This window comes from Rattus norvegicus, chromosome 20, assembly GCF_021556685.1.
Source record: "Rattus norvegicus strain SHRSP/BbbUtx chromosome 20, alternate assembly SHRSP_T2T, whole genome shotgun sequence".
NCBI classification, from domain to species: domain Eukaryota; kingdom Metazoa; phylum Chordata; class Mammalia; order Rodentia; family Muridae; genus Rattus; species Rattus norvegicus.
This window is the reverse complement of record NC_141553.1, coordinates 19,603,369-19,629,236: the sequence shown is the minus strand read 5'-3', so window position 1 is coordinate 19,629,236 and position 25,868 is coordinate 19,603,369. Positions and strand designations below refer to the sequence as shown.

General features: G+C 44.5%; 1 protein-coding gene across 49 annotated transcripts in view; it reads left to right on the top strand.

The window, feature by feature from the left end:
• Ank3 (ankyrin 3) overlaps positions 1-25,868 on the top strand; it is a 624,211-nt gene that overhangs the window by 385,419 nt on the left and 212,924 nt on the right. For all 49 annotated transcript variants that reach the window (XM_087597726.1, XM_087597706.1, XM_087597744.1 and 46 more), the window contains 3 exon segments: positions 16,997-17,098; positions 17,530-17,628; positions 17,806-17,904. In XM_087597726.1, the coding sequence (XP_087453852.1) occupies positions 16,997-17,098; positions 17,530-17,628; positions 17,806-17,904 (300 nt within the window).

The following is a 25,868-nucleotide window of genomic DNA, read 5'->3' as shown; positions in this document are numbered from 1 at the left end:
GGCCTTTAATTATCTAACTAGAAATCCAAGTCCAGCATACTGTCATTTCCTGGCTGATCTTACCACAAAGAGTGTTATTTGTGGAGCGCAAGACAGTATTTTCCTTCACGATATTAAGCCTGACCACTTAACAAAGTGATCCACGACCAAAAAAAAAAAAAAAAAAAAAATTTGTTTTCAAAAAGAACTCAAGAAAATGTTCATCTACTCGAGTAAATGTTTCCTCCCCCCTCCGCCCCATCTCCGGCTACCTAGCCCAGTTTTACCTGTTCGCTGTTTTGAGTTGCTACATTTAAATTGGTCCCTGGATTAAATATTTTAGGACGCATGCCAAGAGCTCGCACTTAATAAGGATCCCGAGACTTGAGCTTTTCAACCTGGTTTTGATTCCCAATATGCTAAATAAATGGAAAAGTCCCAAGCGACGGACTTATTTATGTAACCCCACTCCACGGAACACCGGAAGTTGCTTCCACGCAGAATCTGAGCGCCTGCAGCGTCCAGTAGAGGGGGCATTTTCAAAGCCTCTGCTTTTGTTTAGCTAATCCATGGAATAAATTAGTATTTGTCTTGTTAATAAAGACCTCCAAGTTTTTATTGCATGATACTATCCTGCTTCCTTTTCTCTTTAAAAGGCAGACCTGTCCACCATTGTCATATTTTCACTCGAGGAGTAGATCCTATTTATACCTAGATAAGTGTGCTCTCTAGGACACGTGAAATAGCATGGATGGTCTTTTGCAGAAAGGGAGGTTGGATCAGTGGAATTTGAAAAGTGCATCCAAATTAGGGGCCCAAGTGGGGAATACAGGGGAAGGAGGAAGCCAGGAGGGGTGGGGATGGGGAGGTTCAGCCAAGCCACTCTACTAATTTACACTGTAATGTAGTGTAAATTCTTCTTGTAGCATGAAAGATGGAGAAAAGCATTAAATTCGTGTCGACTAGTTATTTCCTCCCGGCTGTGATTAAATACTTGACAAGAAGCAACTTGGAGGGGAAAGCAGGCAGCTTAAGCCTGAGGTGGCTGCACATGCTGGATGCACTAGATTTCTGCAGTCCAGAAACAGCCAGGAGGAGTGAGGACAGCCCTCTAGTGAGAGACCCACTTCCTCCACTTCGCAAAGGTCCCATGACCTTATGAAACAGTGCCACCTGCTGGAGACTAGGTGTTCAAGCACACGAGCCTGCTGGGGACATTTCATATTCAAATCACAGCACCACGGAACCCAAGGGCCATTTTGAATGGTTTTTCTTTCCTTCAGTTTTCTGGCCATACAAAAGACAAGGCATGGGGACCTTTACGTACCTCAAGAAATAAAATGTACTTAAAAAAAATAGAATCTTAGATTTTTTTGTTTGGTAATGACAAGCTATTGGCTGATACTGAATCATTAGTGTATCAAATCTACTGGTTTTAAGCTCTACACTCACAATTTAATAAACAATATTTAATATACTCGCTATTTAACATTTGCTATTTAATGTACTCACTGTTTAATAAACACATTTACTACACTCACTATTTAATATTTGCTATTTAGCACACTCACTATTTAATAAACATATTTAATATACTCACTATTTAATATTTGCTATTTAACACACTCGCTGTTTAATAAACAATATTTAATACACTCACTATTTAATATTTGCTATTTAACACACTCACTATTTAATAAACATATTTAATACACTCACTATTTAATATTTGCTATTTAACACACTCACTATTTAATAAACATATTTAATACACTCACTATTTAATATTTGCTATTTAACACACTGTTTAATAAACAATATTTAATACACTCACTATTTAATATTTGCTATTTAACACACTCACTATTTAATAAACATATTTAATACACTCACTATTTAATAAACAATATTGAAGTGAGTCAAGGCAGGTACATAAGGACCTAGTATATTAACCACATTGTAAATAAGGACTTCATGATAGACACCTAGTGTTCCTTGGGGGATGGCAGGGTCTGGCTGTTCCACACAGCCACATTCTCTGGTAGCCTCTGTATCTGATACATTGTAAGCTCCCTCCAAGTCACACGCAAACAGGCCATGACCATGTGAAAAAAACCAGAAACAAGGGCACCAGGTGATTACCATTGTAAGAATGAAGGAGGGACTGACTGACCATGAGAAAGATTAAGGTCCCATGGCTCTGCCGTTCCTCCTGACAGACAGGAAAGGATCTGGGTCTCCCATTAATATTGGGACCCCTATCGTTTACCTCATGTGTGGACTGTGTCAGTGTTAGCTGCTGTCTTCTTCCATTGCATTCTCACTTGGGAAAAAGAAATTCCCAGAAATAAATGCAGTCACCAAAAGTAATGAGCTTCCTTGAATGTGTGTTTAGATAAGGAAATTCTCCGCCTGCAATCGTTAATATCAATTGTCAACTAGAGGGATTGAAGACAAACCTCTAGGCGTGGCTATGAAGGAATTATCTAGATCAGGTTAATTGAGATGGGAGGAGCCACCTTAACTGTGGGAGGCACCATCCCATGGGCTGTGGTCCTGGGCTGAATAAAACAGAGAGCATGAGCTGGGCAGGCACTAATTCTCATCACCCTCAGGCTTCTGATGGTGGATACAATGTGACCAGCTGTCTGGAGTTCATGACCATGTCCCTAGGGTTCTAGTTTCATCCCAAAACAAAACTAACAAATAAAAAAAATGAACCAAAAAACTTAAGGGAGTAAAGGATTTATTTCACCTTCAGATTCCAAGCTACTGACTGTCATTGAGGGAAGTCAAGGCAGGAACCTGGTGGCAGCCCTGTTTGCTATTCACACATCCTTACCTCTGATGGAGGAGCACACAGCATCCCTGGAGGATGCTGCCTACTGGCCCACAGGCTGTTTTGTTCTCATCTAGCTTTCTAATACAGTTCGGCACCACCTGCCTAGGGCTTATACCGCCCACAGTGGACCCTCCAACCTCAACAATCAAGACCCCCCCCCAAAGACCAACCTAACCCATAGGCCAATCTGACCTAGGCAGCTGTCCGAGAAGTTGAGAGAGAAGTAAATAAGTGGACAGAGTTAAGGAAGATATCCACCATAATGGACTGAACCTTCAAACTGTGAGCCAAAGTAAACCATTTGTTCCTTAGGTTGCTTTTATCCGGGTATCTTATCACAGCAACAGGGAAGTAGCTAAGACGCCAGCACTGTTCACGAGCCAGGGCTCCTGAGCTCTGACAAGGCTGTGGAAGACACTTCTTCCATCGTGTGAGTTAGCACTTCTCTTGTATCTCCTTGTTCCCAGAGATAAAACATGCCCAAACACAAGTCTGGTAATAAATATATCTGCCAAGTATGCTTCCCAAAAGCATGATTTCTATGCCCGTGGTTACTTTTTAGACTATTGATATGACTGATTACATATCAAAATGACCCAAGATGAAGTGTAACGTTTAAGGTTAGTGTATCCCTTTTGTATGACTTCACCCTTATACAAGCACAGACAAGCGTGTCCCATGCAAAAATACCCTTTGGAATTCCACTAGCATAAATCAAGACAAAATGCTTCTGCATTGACCTCGCAAACCAGATCTCCCCCACCCCTCTTCTCTCTTTCTCTTTGTGTGTGTGTGTGTGTGTGTGTGTGTGTGTGTGTGTGTGTGTGTGTTGTTATTTGTTGGTTTTGAGACATGGTCTCACTAGGTACTCTTGACCTGGGGATGTCCTTCCCACCTCAGTCTCCCAAGAGTTATGACTACAGGAGTAAGGCTTCCTGCCCAGGCTGACACTTGGCTCCTTAATGCCACAGAAATTTTAAGATCAACTTGCAATCCTGTTCTGTAACCAGTATCAACTTATGTTGGAAAACCTTGGAAAATAGCTCTCCCTTTACCCTACCCACCCCCTCCCACACCCCAATGGTAAAAAATTAAAACCGTGTCTATATTTCTATTGCTAGTCTGGTTCCAGTTAAAAGCTCAGAGGTCAGCATACTGAGTGAGGCAAGAACCCACATGGGGCTCAGATATTGGCTTCCCCCTCTGAGGTAAACCAGATCATCGTAGGCAGAAGACAGTTGGGTCGATCAGAACGCAGCATGGTTGGGCCATCCCTTTAAAACACCACCTTTGCAAAAACAAAGACAAAGACCTCTACTAGTGCCTTATGTGCTTCTGACCTGCTCCCCACCCCTGCCTCCTAGGTTTAAAGATAACGGTGGGATGATGTTGTCTTGCATCCAGTTTGAGAGGAGATCCTCTGCACAGATGTTCGGCATGTTTGAAATGTACAACAGCAGGGCCGGCCTGGCTGGAGGTCCAGGGTGGAGCTAGTAGCCATGGCTAATGTGTGCTCATTTTAGGGAAGAATGGAGGTTACTTCCGGGCAGAATCCTAGTAGACAGGCAGCTGTTTGGCTGTCACACAAATGCAAGGATGCAACTTTAGATATGAGCTGGCTTGACAAAGATGATCGCTCACATAGAGAGCCTTCGGTAGCACTGCCCACACTCATTAAGTAACTACCGCTTCCTTCCCTTCCTCTTCTGACTGATTGATGGGTACAAAGTGCTGGCTTGTTTCCAGTTACTAGACAGCAATTAAACGGAGCAAAGCAGCCCCAATCATTCAAGGTTCCATCAAGCCCTTAACATGTGATGATACTTTAAAAGTTCTCCTGTATTGAAGGCCTGTACCCCACTTACAAACACATTCCTTACAAAGAATTCTCCTTCCTCAAAAGAAAGTGCCCCTTGAGTTGGCCAACAAGGCATTGGAAGACCAGGGCTTTATTAGCAGGCAGCACGTTGTAAGCATGAATGTCACACTTGTGCGACATTGTTCGAGATTGTGCAATTGTTGGCATTCTTTTGTACTTGGTGGAAGCTAAGACCACTGGGGGGGAGATATCTGGAAAATATCACGCAATGTTTTACACTCCAGCCTCTAGAGACTCTGAATGGTCACTGTGTCTGCTTGCGTTCCAGTGTGTGAGTCAGCTCCAGTCTTGTAGGGGGAGTAAATAATCGTTTAATTTTGGTGTTATCTTTGTTCTTTTGTGTCTTGGACCTCACCGTTTAACCCAAGCCAGTCTTGGATTTCCAAGCATCATGCTTCGAGTCTCCCAAGGGCAAGGGCTATAAGATCACAGGCTGTATCGTGGAAGATTCTATGTAACATTCTTTGTTTGATGTGCTTGGCAAGGGACGTGGATCCAAGCCTGACTCGAGCCTTGATCGCAGGGCAGAGTCTCAAATCGCTCAACTCCTCTTTGGTGAAGGGCATCACATTCTAAAGAACCGTTAGTCCATGCTGTAAATGACTTCCAAAGTTTTCCTAAGTAGGCTGCCCTACTCCGAAAGACTTGTCTTGAATGCAAACAATCTATACATCTGTTACCCTATTCATCAATAAAGTTTGGCACTATAAGGAAGGCCCATCTTTAGCATCTTGATGTAATTTTTGTCTTTGGAAAATGGGCCATGAAAGTGTGGGGGAAAGTGGGGATATGTAAAACTTGAAATATTTTAAAAAGCTAAATATTTATTTTGGGCTTAAGATTTAATACCTCTCTCTCTCTCTCTCTCTCTCTCTCTCTCTCTCTCTCTCTCTCTCTCTCTGCCTGCCAGAATGTGTATGTGTGTGTGTGTGTGTATGTGTGTGCATGAATGTATGTGTTTTGAGGCAGATCCTGAGTACTGAAATTAGAAGTGTGCACCACATCTAGCTAAGACATTAATACTCCTCTACATGTATTAAAAACATCTCCAAAATGCCTCTCGCACTCCTTGCTTTTCCATTCAGGTGCCTTCTCCCAGCTCTGCAGCCCACGTTAGCACACATAACCATAACTTTATTTCATTTTTTTGGTAGGCACATGGTTTCACACCTTTGATTAAGGTCTGTGTGTACATAGTCCTTATTCAATGCTACATTAGGATCACTGTTGTAGAAGCCATTTTAACCGTTCCTTATTTCTGTGGTGAGAACACACCTGCCCTCCCCTTCAGCCTTCTGGACACACAGGTCAGTGTGAGCGGCAGTCCCCTGCCTGTCCAGTAGCTCAGCAGAATGTGCTCTTTCCAACTGCTACGTGGCACTACTGGTTAACTTCGCCTTGTGCATTCATTCCCCGGCACTCCCCTCCTTCTCCTACCCAGCAGTTGACTTCCAACTTCTATAAGATCAGCTTCACATAAATCCACACGTGAGTGAGGCCATGTGGCGTGGATCTTTCTCCGCCTGTCATCTTTCATTTAACATCTCCCAGATTCATCGCCGTGCCTACACTGCAGTCTTTTTATGGCTCAGTAGGATCCCGTTGTGTATACCTACCGTGTTTCTTTAACCTGTTTCTCCACCGATGGACACTCGGGTTGATTTCGTGAATATGGACAAAGCAGTATTTGAATGATGAACTGATTCAGAGTCCCTGGTCCTAGGATGTACATTAGACTCAACTAAGCTATCTTTGTCAGAGCATCTCGTCTCAGAAAAATGGAGTCTCCATCTCTGGGGTGGGAAGTGTGTGTGTGTGTGTGTGTGTGTGTGTGTGTGTGTGTGTGTGTGTGTGTGTGTGTTGAGGGAACCCTCAAGGCATGGAAGGTTGGCAGTATGTCCTTTGTTGTTTGCTCTGTCAACGGGGATAATTCACAGACTGTATGCTGACTCTCCTCAGAACAGAACCAGCTCAGAACAGCTTCCTAGCTTCGAAATGAAGTTATATTGACTGTCTTAGGTACTGAAGCACTTCCCTGCATCTCCCTTTGCTTCGCTTCTCATCTTTCTGGAGACTTCTTTTCTAGAAAGATTGTCCTGTCTACTTCTGGAACCTAAGTAATCTTCCCTTCTTTTCTCTCTTCGCCAACCAAGCATTACTCCGAAGTCCTGCTTCCTCCTCTGCTTTTCCCCAGCTGCACATCTGAGTTGTACGAACAAGTCTGTTGTGGGAACTGGTCTTTCTTGGCCCATCACTGCAGGCTTAGTGTGGCTTCTCATTGTCTGTGTGACGGCACCCTCGAGCTAGAGGATAGGGACCAATTTTCAACAAGATTGCGGTCTCTCCTTATGGGATAGCCGCTAGTACTTAAGCAGAACAGGGAAAACACTCTAGGGGTCCAGCGAGAGCAAGGGGTCTTGTCTAGTGTTTATCTGAAATAGAAAATGCGGGGGCTTTGGGCTGGACCTAGGCTTTCATTTGTGAGTCTGCTGGCGAATCCTCTTGTGGAGGAACTATGCAGTCAACTGAAGAGCATCGTTAGGAGACAGATAGTTCTGGGCGTGGCCACAGTATTAGGGGACTGTGAGGGCCAGTCCAGGAATGATAAATTATCTAGGGTGCCTTCAAGATAAGTGTCCCTGTCTTTTCTCAGGTCAAAATATGTGTTTGGGGCAGGTTTTTTTTTTTTAAGGACCTTTGGAATTATTTCATTGAGTGGATAGAAAGCATTAAGTTAGAAGTGGATGCAGGGGTGTTGGGGATTTAGCTCAGTGGTAGAGTGCTTGCCTAGGAAGTGCAAGGCCCTGGGTTCAGTCCCCAGCTCCGAAGAAAAAAAGAAACAAAAAAAAAAAAAAAAAGAAGTGGATGCAGGAAAGATGCTGAGTTAGAAGCAGAGAGCTTTTGTCAAAGGAAGTGTTATCCTCCAATACCAATGTCGAAGCAGATACAAGCACATGGCCTTGGATTGAAGTTGGTGGGCGTGTAGAGTGGCTGAGCTTTGGTTCCGCCTGACCTCCATCAAGGTACGGAGTTCCCAATCTCAGAACCATGGGGATCCCAGTTTGAAAGCCACTGATGTGAACATCGTGGGCTTGTGATCCTATGTCTCCATCCTTGCTGATCGCTTATTGGCTGTGTTTCCTTGGACAACATACTCAACTTGTGAAACTTCTGCTTCTGTAGGAAAGATTCCTTTGTTTGCTAAATATGTAAGAAATGACTGGCAAGTCATTAAGGTAGCTGAGTGATGAACTGAGCTCAATTCCCAGAACCTATGTAAAACTGGAAGGAGAGAACCAACTCTACAAATATGTCCCTTGACCTTACACCCACACATCCTACCCTCTAACATCCCCACATACACATCATACAGACATACACTAAATACATAAATATTTTAAAATTTAAAGCAGAGTGACTGCAATATGTAATAATGTATTATAAGAATATGTAAAAAAAAAAAAGTGCTTCATAATGTCCTTGTCACAGAAAGCCTAGAAGGCCCACAGTAAATTGCAGCTGTTGACTCTGGTATGATTTGCTAAGAACTAGAAGTGATGTCCTGGGAATGTGTGAAGATTGTTCCACACTTCTGACAAATTAAATTATTGCACCTGGTGTTTTATTGGTTGGGTTGACTGGTTGACTGGTTGACTGGCTGACTGGCTGATTGGTTGGTTGGTTGGCTGGTTGGTTGGCTGGCTGGCTGGCTGGTTGGTTGGTTGGTTGGTTGGTTGGCTGGCTGGCTGGCTGGTTGACTGGCTGGCTGACTAGCTGACTGGCTGGCTGATTGGTTGGTTGATTGGTTGATTGGTCAACTACTTGGTTGGTTGGTTGGTTGGTTGGTTGGTTGGTTGGTTGGTTGGTTGATTGGTTGATTGGTCAACTGCTTGATTGGTTGGTTGGTTGGTTGGTTGGTTGGTTTGTTGGTTGATTGGTTGGCTGGTTGGTTGGTTAGTTGATTGGTTGGTTAGTTGGTTGGTTGATTAGTTTATTGGTTGGCTGATTGGTTTTTTGATTGATCGGTTGGTAGGTTGTTGGTTGGTTGGCTGGTTGACTGGCTGGCTGGCTGATTGGTTGGTTGATTGATTGATTGATTCGTTGATTGGTCAACTGGTTGGTTAGTTGGTTGGTTGGTTGGTTGGCTGGTTGGTTGGTTTGTTGGTTGATTGGTTGGCTGGTTGGTTAGTTGATTGGTTGGTTGGTAAGTTTATTGGTTGGCTGATTGGTTTTTTGGTTGATTGGTTGGTAGGTTGTTGGTTGGTTGCTTGGTTGATTAGCTGGTTGGTTAGTTGATTGGTTGGTTGGTTGGTTGATTAGCTGGTTGGTTTGTTGGTTGGTTGGTTTGTTAATTGGTTGGTTGCTTGGTTGTTGATGTTTGTGATCAGGTTATCCTATACCAAACACCTGACTAGCCAAGCAGCAGAGTACATGGAGGACAGGAAGGAGTTGAGTTTATTTTCAGCTGTAGAGAAAGTCCAGACTTGGGGGGGGGGGGAATCAGCCTTTTGAAGAACTGCAGATGTCAAACATTACATGTAGTTGATGAACACAATTCGGGGGACAAAGCATAGGATATGTCCAGGGCCCCTGCTCTATGAGAAGCCCCACAGCACTTGTCCTGAATAGCAGTGGCAAAGTGGACTTGTTAAAGAAGAAGAGCCTGCCTGGCTCCATTTTACATAAGACAAAAGGGAAAGAACGTCTCCCTGAGGATTGCAACCCTTGAGACTCTCTCCTATCATTACCAGATTGAGATAAAAATTCACATGCATATCCAGAAAATGAGCAACCCTAAAGGCAAGCATTTGTTTCCTAACTCCCCTTGGATGGGTAGAGCCTGGCAGAAGTGAGCTCAGCTTCCTCTTGAGCATTGGCAGCATTGGCAGATGTGCTAAATAAAATATCACCATGGGGTGATGGAGCGATGGCTCAGTGGTTAAGAGCACTGACTGCTCTTCCAGAGGTCCTGAGTTCAATTCCCAGCAACCACAGGATGGCTCACAACCATCTGTAATGGGATCTGATGCCCTCTCCTGGTGTGTCTGAAGAGAGTGACAGTGTACTCACATACATAAAATAAATTTATCTTTTTTTAAAAAATATATCACCAGGATCCATTTCAAAGAAATATGGGTTCCCACTCAATAATTTCAAATTGGTATGTCAGTATATTTGCTTTGTTTGTTTAATTTTGTTTTGTTGAGATTGTTGTTGTTGTCGTCATTGTTTGGGTATTTTGTCTTTGGTTTGTTTTGGGGGGGTTGTTTTGTTTTTTTGTGATAAGGTCTCACTCTATATCCTTGGCTTGACTCAAACCTAGAGAATTCCTCCTATCTGAGCCTCCCAAGTGCTGGGATTATGGGCAGGGACCACCCCACACAGTTCATAATTAGCTAGGAGAGTTGAAGCCCACTTTTTTTTTTTTTTTTGGTTCTTTTTTTTCAGAGCTGGGGACCGAACCCAGGGCCTTGCGCCTCCTAGGTAAGCGCTCTACCACTGAGCTAAATCCCCAGCCCCTGAAGCCCACTTTTAGGACAGTGATTCACAGCCTAGACCCCAGTATGAGAATGAATGCTAGATGGTTTTTAACCCTTACTGACACACCACGTGCCATGGGAGGTTACCTGTCCTTACCTCTGCCCTGTGTGCCTCTGCAAAGTGTGGCTAGTCATTCAACCTACTGGGCTTATCTTCCAGGATGGACAGTCAAAGTGAAGTCAGACGGTTGTTAGGAGAGATGCTTTCCTGGGGACTGCTGGTGGCTCTCCTTTCTGCCTGTCCTTGAATGGCTGTCTCTTGCTCATCAGTGTGTGTCCTCACCATATAAAGATTCTAATAATAATAATAATAATAATAATAATAATAATAATAATAATAATAAGTCAGAACTCATTCTGACTGAGTCCTTATCAAACCAGACTTATCTCCACGTTTCCTACTTCCCAATAAGGTCATATGCTGAGAACACGGTGGACATGAATCTTGTGTGGCCTTCGTTAGCACCTCATGGAAGCATTACAAGAATATGAATCAGTTACACAAATTGCCCATGTAACAGTAGTTTGCAATGATGTAACTGAGTTAGCATGACCACTCGCAAGGTGCTTTGTATATCGTCAGGGGTATGAAGTGTCACACACTACTGAAACTGTCGCTCAGCAAACTGTCATTCTTTGCAGCCACTGGACTCTACTAAATACTGTAACTATCCTGGGGTAGGTGAGGAGGCCTAACTAATTCATACTAATGTGTGTTTCTAGCCCTGCAGCTAGTTCCTTGACAGGAGACACCTTATTCCCTTCCTGTCCAAAAGGATGGCCAAGGAAACGAGATCTTAAACCACTGTCAAAAGAGATTTTCAGCTTCACGTTGTCCCTCTGGGTGGCTGAGGGGAAGCCGGCACTGCCTGCCCGTTTGCTTTCAGCTCTGATCCCTGTCCCTATGAGCAGCGCTGTCACCTGTGTAGCTCTCTCTGCAGGAGACCCGAGTTTCTCTTTCTGCCTGAATTTCCTGCGTGGATATTGTGCGCTGCCATCTTTAGATCCTGTTTAAATATAACACATGATGGGGTGTTGTTCAGATTGGATAATCAAGAGAGAGAGAGAGAGAGAGAGAGAGAGAGACAGAGACAGAGAGAGAGACAGAGACAGAGAGAGAGAGAAAGGAAAGGAGGGAGAGAAGGAGGGAGGGAGGGAGGGAGGGAGGGAGCCTGCAGCCCATGTTAAGGATAAGCCTGGGTTATTTGAGGAGACAAGAGTTTAAATGACATAGCAAGCCTATGATAGAATGGTATGAGCTTCTTAATGTTAAGAAAACAATAATACAGAGGCATGACCGAAGATCCAGACTTAATAATTTAATGCCATTTTTCCTGTCTATGAGGCTACAGAAAGCTACCTACAATCAGCCTAAAGGATAGTCACAGTGTTTAACTTGGGTCTTTTCCTGGGCTAGCCACGTGCACGTTCTTAAAACATACCAGCAGGTCCCCCTCAGCCACTTGATCACAAGGGTGAACCGCTGGGAATTCTCCAGGACACTGTGTTGCTAGGAGACTGTGTTGCTAGGATACCATCCTGCTAAACCCAGGATGTATGGTAGGCTACATAGATCCTTTCCAACTTAACAATTTTTTTGGCTTAGGATGGGTTTGCCAGGCCGTGGTGTCAAGTTCAGGGCTAGCTGTTCTATCCTGCTGCCTATACAAGGTGATTTGGATGAGAACAAAAGATACCGAGATGAAGGTAAATGTACCCTCCTTTGGACACGCCAGGACGTGGTGTGGCAATCAGTGCTCGCATGCAATCAGTGCTCCCTACATACGTGAGGCAGGAGGATACGCTGAGTCGCTTTCAGATGGTTGAGAGGAGAAAACTGAGACACTCCTCGAACTTATCAAAGTCTATGTCCTGAGTTACCATTTTCCTTCAGGGCTGTCTTTGTTTCTGTTTTCTGACTTCTCCCCTCATTAACCATCCCCTCCAAGCTGGCTGCTCTCCTGCGACAGTAGTAAGGCCATGACCAAGTGCTTGGAACAGAGAAGATCTCTGTTGTCCATTCTTGACCCTCCTGATGTTCTGAGGCTATGAGTAAGCGGACTCAGAGAACCGGGGTCAGTTCCAGGATGTCGGTAAAAGAAGCCGTCGGAAGATGGGCGCTGGACGGGTTTTATTTTACGTTTATCTGCTTAGCTGAGGTGGAGTCACGCCTGCCACTGTGTATGTGTGGAAGTCAGACAACAACTGCCAGGAGTTGGTATTGAACTCGTGTTGTCAGGCTTGGTTGCAAATCCACCGAACTGTCTCACCGGCCCTGTCGTCGATATGGTATAATTTTCTTCAATAGGAAACCAAAGCCTAGCCTCCTGAGAGACATAAAATGGGGTATAAATCGCATATGCATATGCAACATGGATAGCCTTCTCATGGTGTCCAAAGAGCATCATTTCCAAGATACTTACCCCCCTCCTCTTCCAAGATCCCTGGTACTCAGGACCCTTATACAAAACGGTATAGTATTTGAATAGAACCAATACACGACATCCACATGCTCCAAGAAAGACTACGTATCACTAACGTCACATAAATGCTGTGTAAATAACGTTTTACATTAGAGAATCATGATATGCCCAACCCACAAACACGATCCTGCACACACCGTGCAAAATAATATGGAACCCTTCTAACAGAGGCTAACCCCGTGCATTATCTGAAGGAAAATATTTACTAGTCTCATGAGAATCCACACCTCAGATAGGTTAAACTAAAAGAAACCCAGGATTAGAAGAGTCATCTCAAACCAGTTGTGTGTGTGTTTTGCTTTAGAATCTTGGGAAGACTTTTTTTTTTTTTTTTAAGGAAAATGGGCCACGTACAGAATTGCCAGATCCTTTTTAAATCTGGAATGGGCTCGGAGGCTCTTTTTCTTGGATTATCACACCTCCTTTTAGCCTCCTTAGCTGCAGTTTTTACATACCCGAGTCAGAATCCAAACGCAGAGCTCACAGTCCCTGCCTCTGGCAGTTGAGCTGCGCAGGCCGGCTGCTGGCATTCCTGTGTCAGTCCAACAGTACAGCCTTTCCATGCGCACACACTGATAAGCCAGCAAGCGGGCACAAGGGTCAGAGGTTATTGGACAGCGCCGAGCCGTCCCTGCCCAGCTGGCTCTGTCTGGACTTCAAAAGCCCACCTCCCACAGTACAAGAGCTCCTTACACATTGGGGTTCTTCCTTGAATCCCTGGGAACTGTTTGACTGATCTGAATTCTAACACACATATTCTCTCCCTCCCCTTATCTATCCTGTGTAAATGGCTTACACACTTAATGCAAAATCTGGGTTTATTTTATCTCAGTATTGAACTAGTATCAAGTAAATTCAATGAAAGTAGTTGTTACATAGTACTGTTTAAGAGTAAAGACAACCCACAGAATAAATAAGTAAGCCCTCCCTTATATACCTGTTCAGGCCTCTTTTTTAAATTATTCTTTATTTCCAGCTACATAAGTCCATCTATGTGGATGAAGAGGACAGATCCATATATCTTAGGATGGACAGGGTCAACATGTGTCTTAGGGTTTATATGACTAAAACGAAACACCATGACTTGGTAAAGCAAGTTGGGGATGAATGGGCTTTTGGGCTTACATTTCCAGATCATAGTCCTTCACTGGAGGGAGCTAGGACAGGAATGAAGCAGGGCAGGAACCTAGAAGGCAGGAGCTGATGCAGAGGCCATGGAGGGGTGCTGCTTATCGGTGTCTTAATCAGGGTTTCTATTCCTGCACAAACATCATGACCAAGAAGCAAGTTGGGGAGGAAAGGGTGTATTCAGCTTACACTTCCACATGGCTGTTCATCACCAAAGAAAGTCAGGACTGGAACTCAAGCAGGTCAGGAAGCAGGAGCTGATGCAGAGGCCATGGAGGGATGTTACTGACTGCCTTACTCAGCTTGCTCTCTTATAGAACCCAAGACCACCAGCCCAGGGATGGCACCGCCCACAATGGGCTGGGTCCTCCTCCCTTGATCACTAGTTGATAAAATGCCTTACAGCTGGATCTCATGAAGGCATTTCCTCAACTGAGGCTCCTTTCTCTGTGATAACTTCAGCTTGTGTCAAGACCAGCCAGTACAACCGTCTAGCTTCACATGTCTTACTTAGCCTGCTTTCTCATGGAATCCAGGACCACCAGCCCAGGGATGGCACCACCCACAATGGGCTGAGCCCTTCCCCCACTTGATCGCTAATTGAGCTTTACAGCTGGATCTTGTGGAAGCATTTTCTCAATTAAGGTTTCCAATTTTGGGTAACAAGTTGACATCGTAGTAGCCAGACCATCATGTGACAGTTGAAAGGAGAATATTAATTTATAACTTTCACTCATCATCGAAGAAGCCAACTGTGGTGGTTTAATCGGAAAGGCCCCTATAGACTCACGTGTTTGAATGCTTAGCTATAGGAAGTGTCACTATTAGGAGGTGTCCCCTGGTTGGAGGAAGCGTGTCACCGTGGCGGTGGGCTTTGAGGTCATATATGCTCAAGCTATTCCCAGTGTGGCACACGGTCTCCTCCTTCCTGCCTGTGGATCTGGATGGAGAACTCTCAGCTCCTCCAGCGCCATGTCTGCCTGCATGCTGCCATGCTCGCCACAATGGACTGAACCTCTGAAGCTGTAAACCAGCCCCAGTGAAATGTTTTCCTTTATAAGAGTTGCTGTGGTCATGGTATCTCTTAGTAGCAATAGAACCCTAAGGCATCAACCTTCTGATAGTACTACAGTGTTCTCTGAATGCCCTGGCTCCGTCACAATGTTTCATTTCTGGTATCCATCTTTGTGTCCGTGGCAGAGTCTCAAGCCAAATTGGGTAACTGCAGCTGTTACCGCCACAGAAGCCTCTTCTCTTGTTCGAAAAATAAAGTTGATTATTAGTTACTTCTATACAATGTATGTATTGATTGATTCAGTCACAAAACCTTTACAGGCACCTGTACATCCGGATTGTCGTTAGTTAAAGGGAAATAAGAAGACAGACATCACACACAGGGTCTCTTCCTTGCATGTGGCAACCCAAGAGGGCCCAAGATTGACAACCTCCTTAAGGTTATAGTTTTGAAATAAGTTTTCTTTAGTGGCAACTGCTTTTTCTGAGAGGGGGTGGCCCTCTGGGTGGATGGCAGTTCTGGGGACATGTTTAGTCATCACAAAGGGGTGTCAGTGACAGAGCACCAAAGGTGGTGTGACTGGACATTGAGCAGAGTGGGCCCCACAGAAGGGCCACTCAAATCAAAACGTTACTAGTGCTATGACTTCTAAGAAGATGGCATATAAGGGATATTCTCAAAGAGAGAGGCATAGAGGAGGGTGCTAGGGACCCTGGGGGGGGGGGCTCTCCTTGGGAAGTCCCCAACAAATCAATGTTTTCCTATCTGCACCCCAGAACCAAATACCCTTTGGCAGGTGGGAACTTCCTTCATCTTGTCTACCGTACCAAGCATGAATGGGTGCTCCTGAAAGACCACCATCTTGGTGGCTTTCCAGATTCATGGTTCCTTATCTGACCCTGCTTGTTCCAGAGGGGTTTATGGTTCTGTGAGGGAAAAGAATGGGTATTTGAAAGCCTATGCTTTTGTGTCATGAGTGCCCAGCATTAGGTGGAATGGATGTGTCTGTTGGGAGCCCCAAGGGCCTTTGAAGGAGATGGTCCCTATGCGGTTAGGAGACATAGTCTTCGTAGAAGCCTTTTCATACATGGTTGTGTTTTAAACTGGTGGGGAGATGTTTCTGGATGCAGTTTTCAGAAAACCTGCTCTGGCTTGCAGTGCCCTGGACAGGCTCTCTCCTACACTTTTCAGGCCTATCTTTTCTATCCACCACTATGCTGTCGTCTTTCGTTGCTGGGAAGCTTCCCAGCCTCTGTTGATGTTAGAAATAGGTAGCGTTCAGAGCCGCAAATTTTCAGAGATGCATAAGATGTCTGTCTTGGTTTTTGTTGTGTTTAGATGTTGGATGCTGCTCCTGAGAGAGTTCTCCAGGACACAGCCTCAACTTAGCTTGAAAACATGTAGGAAATTCACGTCTTGGCTGCATGGTTTTCATATGGAAAAAACACGCCCTTAATATGGGATGGGGTCCCATTAGCATCATGGCAGGAAGTTAGCAACTGAAAACTTAGCAGCCCGCTGAGGCAGTGTGAGAATAGGAAACGTGCCCTTGGCTTAGGGAAGACCGGCTTTGAGGAGTCTGTGAATATGGAATCTGTGGTGAATTTCTGGTACGGAGCAGCTGGGTTTTTATAATGTGTTGATGGAGCAGTTTCCCCGGGGATTGTATATTGATTTAAGATGGTCACATTTCATGAGAAATTACCAATCTCAATGCAGAATAAGCTGGGATATCTCAAAATGTATAAATTGGTGTGCTTGGACCTTTTTTTAATGAGTATGTGTGAGCGTTTGCCTGCTTGTCATTATGTGTGTATGCTTCATTTGTGCCTGGTGCCCACAGAGGCCAGAAGAAGGCATTGGATCCCCTAAAACTGTTACAGATGGTTGTGAAGCCACCTTGCGGGTGCTGAAAATCAAACCTGGGTCCTCTGAAAGAACAGCCAGTGCTCTTAATTTGTGGGCCAAAGAGTTTGCCCTATTCCTCTTGACTTATTAGAAAAATGTTATCATGTTTTCATACAAAAAAGTCCAATGCTTTCCTCTTGTTTTGTACCATTGGCTGGGTACCTGTCCGCGGGCACATTAGCCAGCTTTGCCACCACAATGCTTTTTCTTCTTTCTTCCTAGTCGGATGCCAATGCAAGTTACTTGAGAGCAGCTCGGGCGGGGCACCTGGAAAAGGCCCTTGACTACATCAAAAATGGAGTGGACGTCAACATCTGTAACCAGGTCGGTTGTGGTTGTTATTGTTCTGGTTTGGTATTTTCATTAAAACTCTCAAATTTCTTTCTTTTTTTTTCCTTTTTTTCGGAGCTGGGGACCGAACCCGGTCTACCACTGAGCTAAATCCCCAACCCCTCAAATTTCTTAAGGTTAGTGTTAGCTATCGGCAGGCTCTTCCTCCACTTGACAGGAGGTTGGTTTTGTTGTTAAATGTCGTTTGCCCAACCTTGTCCGATTAGTCTCCGTCAAAGGGATGCCATGTAGTGACTAACGGCTGATAGTAACAGGCCACCCTCCCTAGTTTTCACATTTTAGTTCCACTCCACATTCCCGTGCTGTGCACACAAGGGGGATTCTGGTAGGGCATTAACTGAGGAGTATGTGGCAGGCTGGTGAGAACCCTGTTTTCAGTTCACTCTCCTTTCTCTTGCCCTCAGAATGGGTTGAATGCGCTCCATCTTGCTTCCAAAGAAGGCCATGTGGAAGTGGTCTCCGAGCTGCTGCAGAGAGAAGCCAACGTCGATGCAGCCACAAAGGTCAGTGTCATGGGCTTGGTGCCTTTGGTGACACTTGTCACGTTCTGTAAAGGGTCAACTCTCCATTAGAAGAAGGGCGCCATTCTCGTGAGCTGTTCATCACCCTCGTCATCTGTGCGTCACAGAGGCACTGAACAATGGGCTGTGAGCTCATGTGTCTTCCCTCTCATTTAACAGAAAGGAAACACAGCCTTACACATCGCATCCTTGGCTGGACAAGCGGAAGTGGTCAAGGTCTTGGTTACGAACGGAGCGAACGTCAACGCACAGTCTCAGGTGAACTTAACAACCGTATTGCAAAGCACTTTGCCTGTTATTTCCCAATAAGACCTATGGACCAAGCGTTTGCTTGAGTTACACGTCAGCTAAGGGCACATCCCTGGCACGCCTCTTTTATCAAGTAGTTATCAGAGTTCCTAGAGTTTAAAATGTTTCAAATATTTGCGCTGAATATACATCCTCCTGTCACTTAGGGCATAGACAGTCATATGAAGTCCTAGAAAAAGCCCCATAGACTACCTACTATCTTAATCTTTGAATCTAAAAATAAATTAGCTTTTGAACATACAGTACTGGTTTAAAATTCAAGTACTCGTCATCCAGTCATTGACATGAGTGTAGTGTCCATCAAAGGCCGTGCAGCAAAACAGACATCTTGTAAAGCTGCAGTGTCCATAAAGGACTGTTGTAGACATTTTTAATTCCAATCCAGGGTTTCTTCTACTCCACCTTTGACCATTTAGTTCCCGAATAAAAGACACACACAGCCTTTATATCTACAATAAGCCTTGATCAGCACTAGAGCTGGACAGACATCTAGCCTCTATGCTATTTAAATCTATTTCCTATCCATAACCCCAAGTTACTTACTATGTTTTTTATCTGGCCTGCTCTGAACTCCAACTGGTCAACCCTCAGGGCCATGCTTTCTTGACTCCTAGTCTTTGTCTCCTCCTCCTCCTCCTCCTCCTCCTCCTCCTCCTCCTCCTCCTCCTCCTCTCCCTCCTCTTCCTCTTCCTCCTTTTCTTCCCCCTCTTCTTCCTCCTCTCCCTCCTCTTCCTCTTCCTCCTCTTCTTCCCCCTCTTCTTCCTCCTCCCCCTCCTCTTCCTCTTCCTCCTCTTCTTCCCCCTCTTCTTCCTCCTCTTCTTCCTCCTGCTCTTCCTCTTCTTTCCCCTCCTCTTCCCCTCCTCTTCCTCCTCCTCTTCCCTTCCTCCTCTTCCCCTCCTCTTCCCCTCCTCTTCTTCCTCATCTTCTTCCTCCTCCTCTTCCTCTTCTTTCCCCTCCCCTTCCTCTTCCTCCTCTTCTTCCTCCTCCTCTTCTTCCTCCTCCTCTTCCTCCTCTTTCCCCTCCTCTTCCCTTCCTCCTCTTCCCCTCCTCTTTCCCCTCCTCTTCTTCCCCTCCTTCTCCTCCTCTTCCTCTTTTACCTAAACTTCTTCATGGTTCTCTGATCCCAGGCTCAAGAACCCTAAACCTGGCCTATATTTCTTCTGCCCAGCTATTGGCTGATGACATCTTGATTCACCAATCAGAAATAACTTGGGGGACAAGGTCTCACTTGTGATCTGTGTGGGGACTGTCTCACCTCTAGCTCAACCTGGCCTTGTGCCCCCACCCGCCCCTACACTTGGCATTACAATACATAACAACAGACCAAACTTAGCAGAGGACAGCCTCTTTTGTCCCGTTTCAAGTTGAAGCATCTCTCGAATGTCAGTGGCTCCCCCTGGGTGAAAGGCATTGAACATACTGACCACAGAACAAACCTGTGATTTAGCCAAAAATGAAGAATTTAGTGAAGTTGGGAAAGGTGATATCAGGGGACCATGAAGCCCGTGGTTATAATGTGACATTGGGATTCTCCAGCAACCTTGGGATCAGAGTCATGGGAAGTATTACAGTGGGTGTTTGATGATGAATAATCTGAAAACCAAAAGATTAAGTGAAAAAAAAAGTGAGATATTTGAATTCTCAAGTGTTCCTTGTGAAATTGATGCTGTACAGAATTGAAAGCCGCAAGGGAAGTGGTGTCTTCCTTTTATTGCAAAAACTCAACCTTGTCAACCCCACTCCTACCCTCACACAAAATCACATTTCAATTAGTCTTAAACCCCGATGCCCTGTACATGTCTGGCAAGAACTCTGGGGATGAGCGCTGGCCACTGGCCCTTTATTCAGTCTTTCTTTGCGTTCTGAAAACATCTCATGATTATTGTCAGTTTTAAAAGTCTGTCTTTGACCTTTGAGAAAACGTCTCAACACAGTTGTAAAAAATAAATTTAAAGCTGTGTGGTGGGGCACATGCCTTTAATCTACCAGCACTCAGGAGGTAGAGGAAAGTGGATATATCTATGAATTCGAGGCCAGCCTGGTCTGCAGAGGGAGTTCTAGGACAGCCAAGACTACACAGAGAAACCCTATCTTGAAGAAAAAGAACAAACAACACAAACAAAATAAAATAGAACAAAATGAAAACATTATTAGACTTACTTATCACGTGTGTGTGTGTGTGTGTGTGTGTGTGTGTGTGTGTGTGTGTGTGTGTGTGTGTGTGTGTGTTTGCTCTCTGGTAGAGGCCAGAGGATAACTTGGGGGAATCAGATCTCTCCCTTCACCCTGGAGGTCCTGAAGCTTGAACTCTGGTCATCAACCTTGTTTCACTCAGTCTTCCAATGACCCAAAGCACACTTTATTTTTTATTTAGTTACCCCATGGCCTTTTGGTCTCTCTGTTAAATGCGCTTGGCTCATTGTCTTTGAGTATCTTTGGCTGATGAATCTCTTCCACATGTGAGACTGCAGATTCACGATGACTAACAGTCTCAGTGTAAAAGCTTTGGCCCTAGTGACCATCAACGTCAGAGAAGTCAACACACTCCGCTCACAACTGCAGGGTCCCTCGATCATTCACTCCCCTTTCTTGTTACTTCCTGGATCTGGGCTCTTGTTCCATTGTCTGTGAGAAGTATGCTTTGAATAAGAAAATGCTTTTCCAGAAAGGAACAATATAAAATTAAAGTTTAGCAGATACACTCTCAGATATTAACCGACTACAAAAGAAAACGGGAAACGTGTGCTTTAAATATTTTCTTTTAGTTATGCTTATTTTCGTGGGCGGCAAGGCCACGTGTGAGCTAGCAGTGCACACACATGTTAGTCAGATGACAACTGGCCAAGTCAGTACTTTCCTCCCACCATGTGGGTCCCAGGGATCCAACTCAGGTTGTCAGGATTGACAGCGAACACTTTTACCTGCTGAGCCATCTTAACGGCCTACGTCACACTTCCCCCCAAAAAGAACATCGCCTCAGTTTTGTCCACTGAAAAACAGTGAGTGGTGATCACGGAGCCATGAGTTAGCAGGACGAGCCTTGAATCCGTTTCCAATCAGAACATCTCCTTCAGATCTTGCACACATTCCTGATTATGTCCGAGGGCAACCATAGCTATAAACCTGCCTGCCGTCAGTAAGTGGGAAAGCCATGGTTGAGATGAATGAAGCCCAAATCCGTTTTAATTTCAATTTATACACGTTCCACACTGATGAGGCCGTAAGAGAAAGAATGGAGCCTGTGAAGTCCCTCTCCTCGCAGCTGTGCCTGGGGATCCCTGTCACACACACACACACACACACACAATTTCCTCTTCCATCTGGAAACCTGGCCTCATGTGCCTCCTGAGCCGTGCTGTGACCAGAAGGAACAGTGAGGTGACCGTGCTTCAGAACCAGAAATTTGTGCAACTCTAAGGCAGGAATTTTACATAGACCAAAAGGCAACCATGGCCTGGAAGACGGCGCTGTAGCTCAATGGGCAGAGCGTTTGCTAAGCATGCGCAGAGCCCCGCGTTGGATCCCAGCATCACGTAAACTGTGCATGGCGATTCGTGGTTCTGATCCCGGCATTTGGGAAGTAGAGGCAGAAGGATCAGAAGTTCAAGGTCACCTTTGTTAATACAGCAAGTGCAAGGCCAGCACGGACTATATAAAACTCTGTCTTAAAATAAATAGAATGGTTCTTTAAGTGGAGATTTTATTCATGCACTAACACGTAAAACATGGAAATGTTCACACTCAAGAGAGATAGATCAGTGTGCAGGAACACGCCTGTAATCTCAGCACATGGGATCATGAGTTCTAGATTGGGGAGGGAGGAAGGGAGAATGGTAGGTCTCTAAGTGAGATTTCACCTAGAAACTCTTTCTTCTTCAATTGTAAAAAATAGTTAAGAAAGTACTGGTGAGGTGATTCAGTCATAAAGGTACCTCCTGCTGAAGGTGAGGACCTCAGTTCAACCCCAGGACCCTCATGGTTGAAAGAGAGAACTTGCCTCTTACAATTGTCCCTCAACTTTCACCTGTACACACACAAGTATGAGCACATGTATGTGTGCACACACACTAATAGTAATATGAACATTTCCTTACAATTTTTAAAAAGAAATATTTGAGAATCCCTTTCCCCTTCCTTGATTCCTTTTCATTTATTTATTTGCATCCCGAATGCTGTCCTCTCCACTCCTCGAACCTTAATAACACAAGCCAGCATTTAGATCCCGTTCTTGTGCATTTGGGCATTATAAACACAAGATTAGGGTTTTTACTTTATTCTGGTTCTGAGCTTAGCTTTTCCTGACCGAGCCATCTCTCCAACCCTACGTTTTATTTTGTTGTTGTTTAGGAGGGTTTTGTTTGCTTGTTTACTTTTAATGAGTATTTAATTAAAGAATTAACAATTCTTTAATTCTTTAGTAAAAGACTTTATATTCCCATAACCTCTTTGCTATACCTTAGGGGGAAAAAATGGACCATGGAGATGACTCAGCAGGGAAAGGGTCAGATTCTCAGCACCTACATAAAAGCCAGGCTGGAATGATCGCCTGCCTGGAATCCCAGCACACAGGAGGGGTGGCATCGAATCCCCAGAACAAGCTGGTTAACTAAGCTAGCCTAAACATACACACACACACAGACACACACACACAGACACACACACACAGACACACACACACACACACACACACACACACACACACGTCATTGGCTAACCGAATTGTAATTGTAAAGAACTCATTTCTTTTTAATCCCTTAGCGTTTTGCACTCGGTGTAACAGTAATACACTGTATTTACCACTTAAGACAAAGAAACTGCTCAGGTAAAATCTCGATTTTCCTTGTCTTCCTTGATTGCATCCAAAGGCATAGCTGACTGTGTTTATACAGGCAGCATCTGTCTCTGGTAGTATTTTTGGCTATGGCTATGTTTTGAACAAACAAGTTTTCTTACTTGTTTTAACAAAGGGCAAAATACCGCAAGTCAAATGTCATCTTTCGGGTACCCTTGAGGGTTTACCCCTCATCCAGACGTCCTTTGTGTTAGAAGAACCAGATTCTCACAGTCAGCGAGGTAGGTCTAGACGCCCTCTGACTTTTGACCTTTAATCTGACTTTCACAGAACTTAGTGTCACACGGGCTTCGGTGAAATACTTTACCGTGTGTTGTCATTGGCCATGACAAGGAACGCATAGGAAGGGACACCCCTCAGACATGAGGTAGTTTTGTGGAGTTTGGTTGGTTGTTTTTTTTTTTTTGTTTTGTTTTGTTTTGTTTTTCTTTTCCTCTGCCTGGCTGGGTCTCCACGATCCGCAAAGTTCTTAGTCTGCAGATTTACATGCGTCTAATAGCCCCACTGTAAACACTGAGAGAAGAAGGTATTGAAGACAGTAGATAAAATCAGATTTTTAATAAGACACTGACTGTGTCTTAAGCTGCCCTTCCCTGGGGAACCTCAAGCTACTGTTGCCACAGAGAAGAAAATGTAAAATGACTCCAGTATCTTCCTGTCTTAACAGGCTCTGTTTTGATGGTTTCCTAATTTTTTAAGTGAATACGAAAATGGAGAAGAAACATCTTTCTCAAATCTGGCCATTCCCAGGGTCCAAGTGCCTTCTCACCAACAAGTGTGATGGTTATAGGCTGCCCCATGGTAATGCCATGAATTGTGGGAGGTGCCTTATGCCTCTGGGCTAGTCTAGTGGCAAGATTTTTTTTAGTCAGTCTCTTCCAAAGATATTTGTAGATTCTTTATTGATAGATAATATGTATATTATATAATTGGGCTTATTTGGATTAAAAGAGCAAAAGAAGTTTCCAAAGAGTTTATTGGCTTTGGGTTGGAGACACTTGAGAACAGAAAGCTAAAGAGAAACAGAAAGTTCTGGAAAGTTGATGATTGGAGTAGAGGGCGGGAGAACCTCATCAGAGCCAAAGAGTAAGGAGAGCCCTTTGATGACATCCCTTGAGGTTGCTGATGGGAACTGGGGAAGAACACAGTTCAGGAGAGAAAATTAAAAGCTAAGCAAAGAAGCTTGTCCACATGTCTATGCTGTCATCAGAGAGGCGCAGGCCCATTTATCTCAGTGTCCAGCCAAGGCAAATCCCAGCTGCTAACCTCAAGGTTATCATTAAGCAGAAGAAAATTAGAAAGAGCCAATGATACCCCTCCAATGTCCTGCTTCCTCTCACCAGACCCTGTTAGCATTCCTTCTAGACTCCGCCCAATGGTTACCTGTCAAAAGCCGGGTAGACCTGGCTTGTTATAAAACACAACAGACCCTTCCCCCATACTCTCCACCACCTCCCAAGAATGCTGTCAAATACAGATCTGTAATGGGTCATCCATTGATTACATTAGCGCTCGCAATCCAACCTCTTCCCAAGGCCCTCTGAATATTTAAATAGGAACCAAGTCTTTAAGCATAATCCCTGAGGGGGCATTTGGTACTGAAACTGGAACATTCTTGTAAGGGAGGGAAGCACAAAAACATTTCATCAGCATGGATAGCAGAGAATAAGACCCTTCTGGGCTACACACTGCGTGATCTCATTCATATGAAATGTCTGAAGTAAACAAAGCCATAGACACAGGACAGAGACGGGTGGTTGCCAAGGTTATAGAAAAAGGCAGATGTGGAAAATTGGTACCAACAGGTGCAGGGTGTGATATTAGTAGGCAGCATCTCTCAGTGGTTCTTGCCCGGCAAGTCTCCCGTCCCAGTTCTGTGAGCACATAGCCCCCACCGAACTGTATATTTCATGAGTTTTATGGAGTGAGAATTCAGTGTCAATAAACATATTTTTAGAAATCAAAAAAAAAATGTGAACAGGAATGTGACTTTTGGAAAAGACCAATTTCTCTGGTCTTAGTGCTAGAAAGGCAAGAAGCCCTGTTTTAGTTAGGTTTTACTGCTGTGAGCAGACACCATGACCAATGCAAGTCTTAGAAATAGGACAACATTTAATTGGGGCTGGCTTACAGGTCAGAGGTTCAGTCCATTATCATCAAGACAGGAGCATGGCAGCATCCAGGCAGGCATGGTGCAGGAGGGGCTGAGAGCTCTACATCTTCATCTGAAGGCTGCTAGCAGAAGCCTGGCTTCCAGGCAGCTAGGATGAGGGTCTTAAGCCCATGCCCACAGTGACACACCTACTCCAACAAGGCCACACCCACTCCAACAAAGCCACACCTTCTAATAATGCCACTCCCTAGGCCACGCATATACAAACCATCACAACCCTTAAACCAAAGCAGGAGCCAGGCACAGTGGGATTACAACCTGTGACCTCAGCACTCTGGAGGTAAAGGATCAAAAGTTTAAGGCTAGCCTCTGCTATATAGTAGATTGTAGGCCAACCTAGGGTATATGAGACCTTGTCTCCAAAGAAAAGGAAGCAGGGAAGCAGTTATGCTCCGCCACATGCATGTGAGTCCTTCTCTGATCTGTGAAATAACATCTGTCATCTGTTTGAAGTAATTTGAAGTTAAAACAATTCCCTTCCCAAGCTGGAACTCTCTGAAATGCCTGCTTCATATGAAAACATACACCTTTGTTTGCAATAAGGAATGCAAGAAAAATCTGATCGATGCTTGGGAGGTAACAGCTGAATCCATTTTCCTCTGTATCCTTGCAGCAGCTAGTCAAACATTTCATTCACCGTAGTACCTCAAATGTGGTTGACGATACACAAGTCTGCTTGTTCACAGTGCATAAATTGCTAGAAGTTTCTTTAAGACTATCGACTGTGGGGGTTGGGGATTTAGCTCAGTGGTAGAGCGCTTGCCTAGGAAGCGCAAGGTCCTGGGTTCGGTCCCCAGCTCCGAAAAAAAGAACAAAAAAAAAAAAAAAAAAAAAAAGACTATCGACTGTGAATACTAGCTCTACCCTTCTGTGACAAGCCGTCTAATT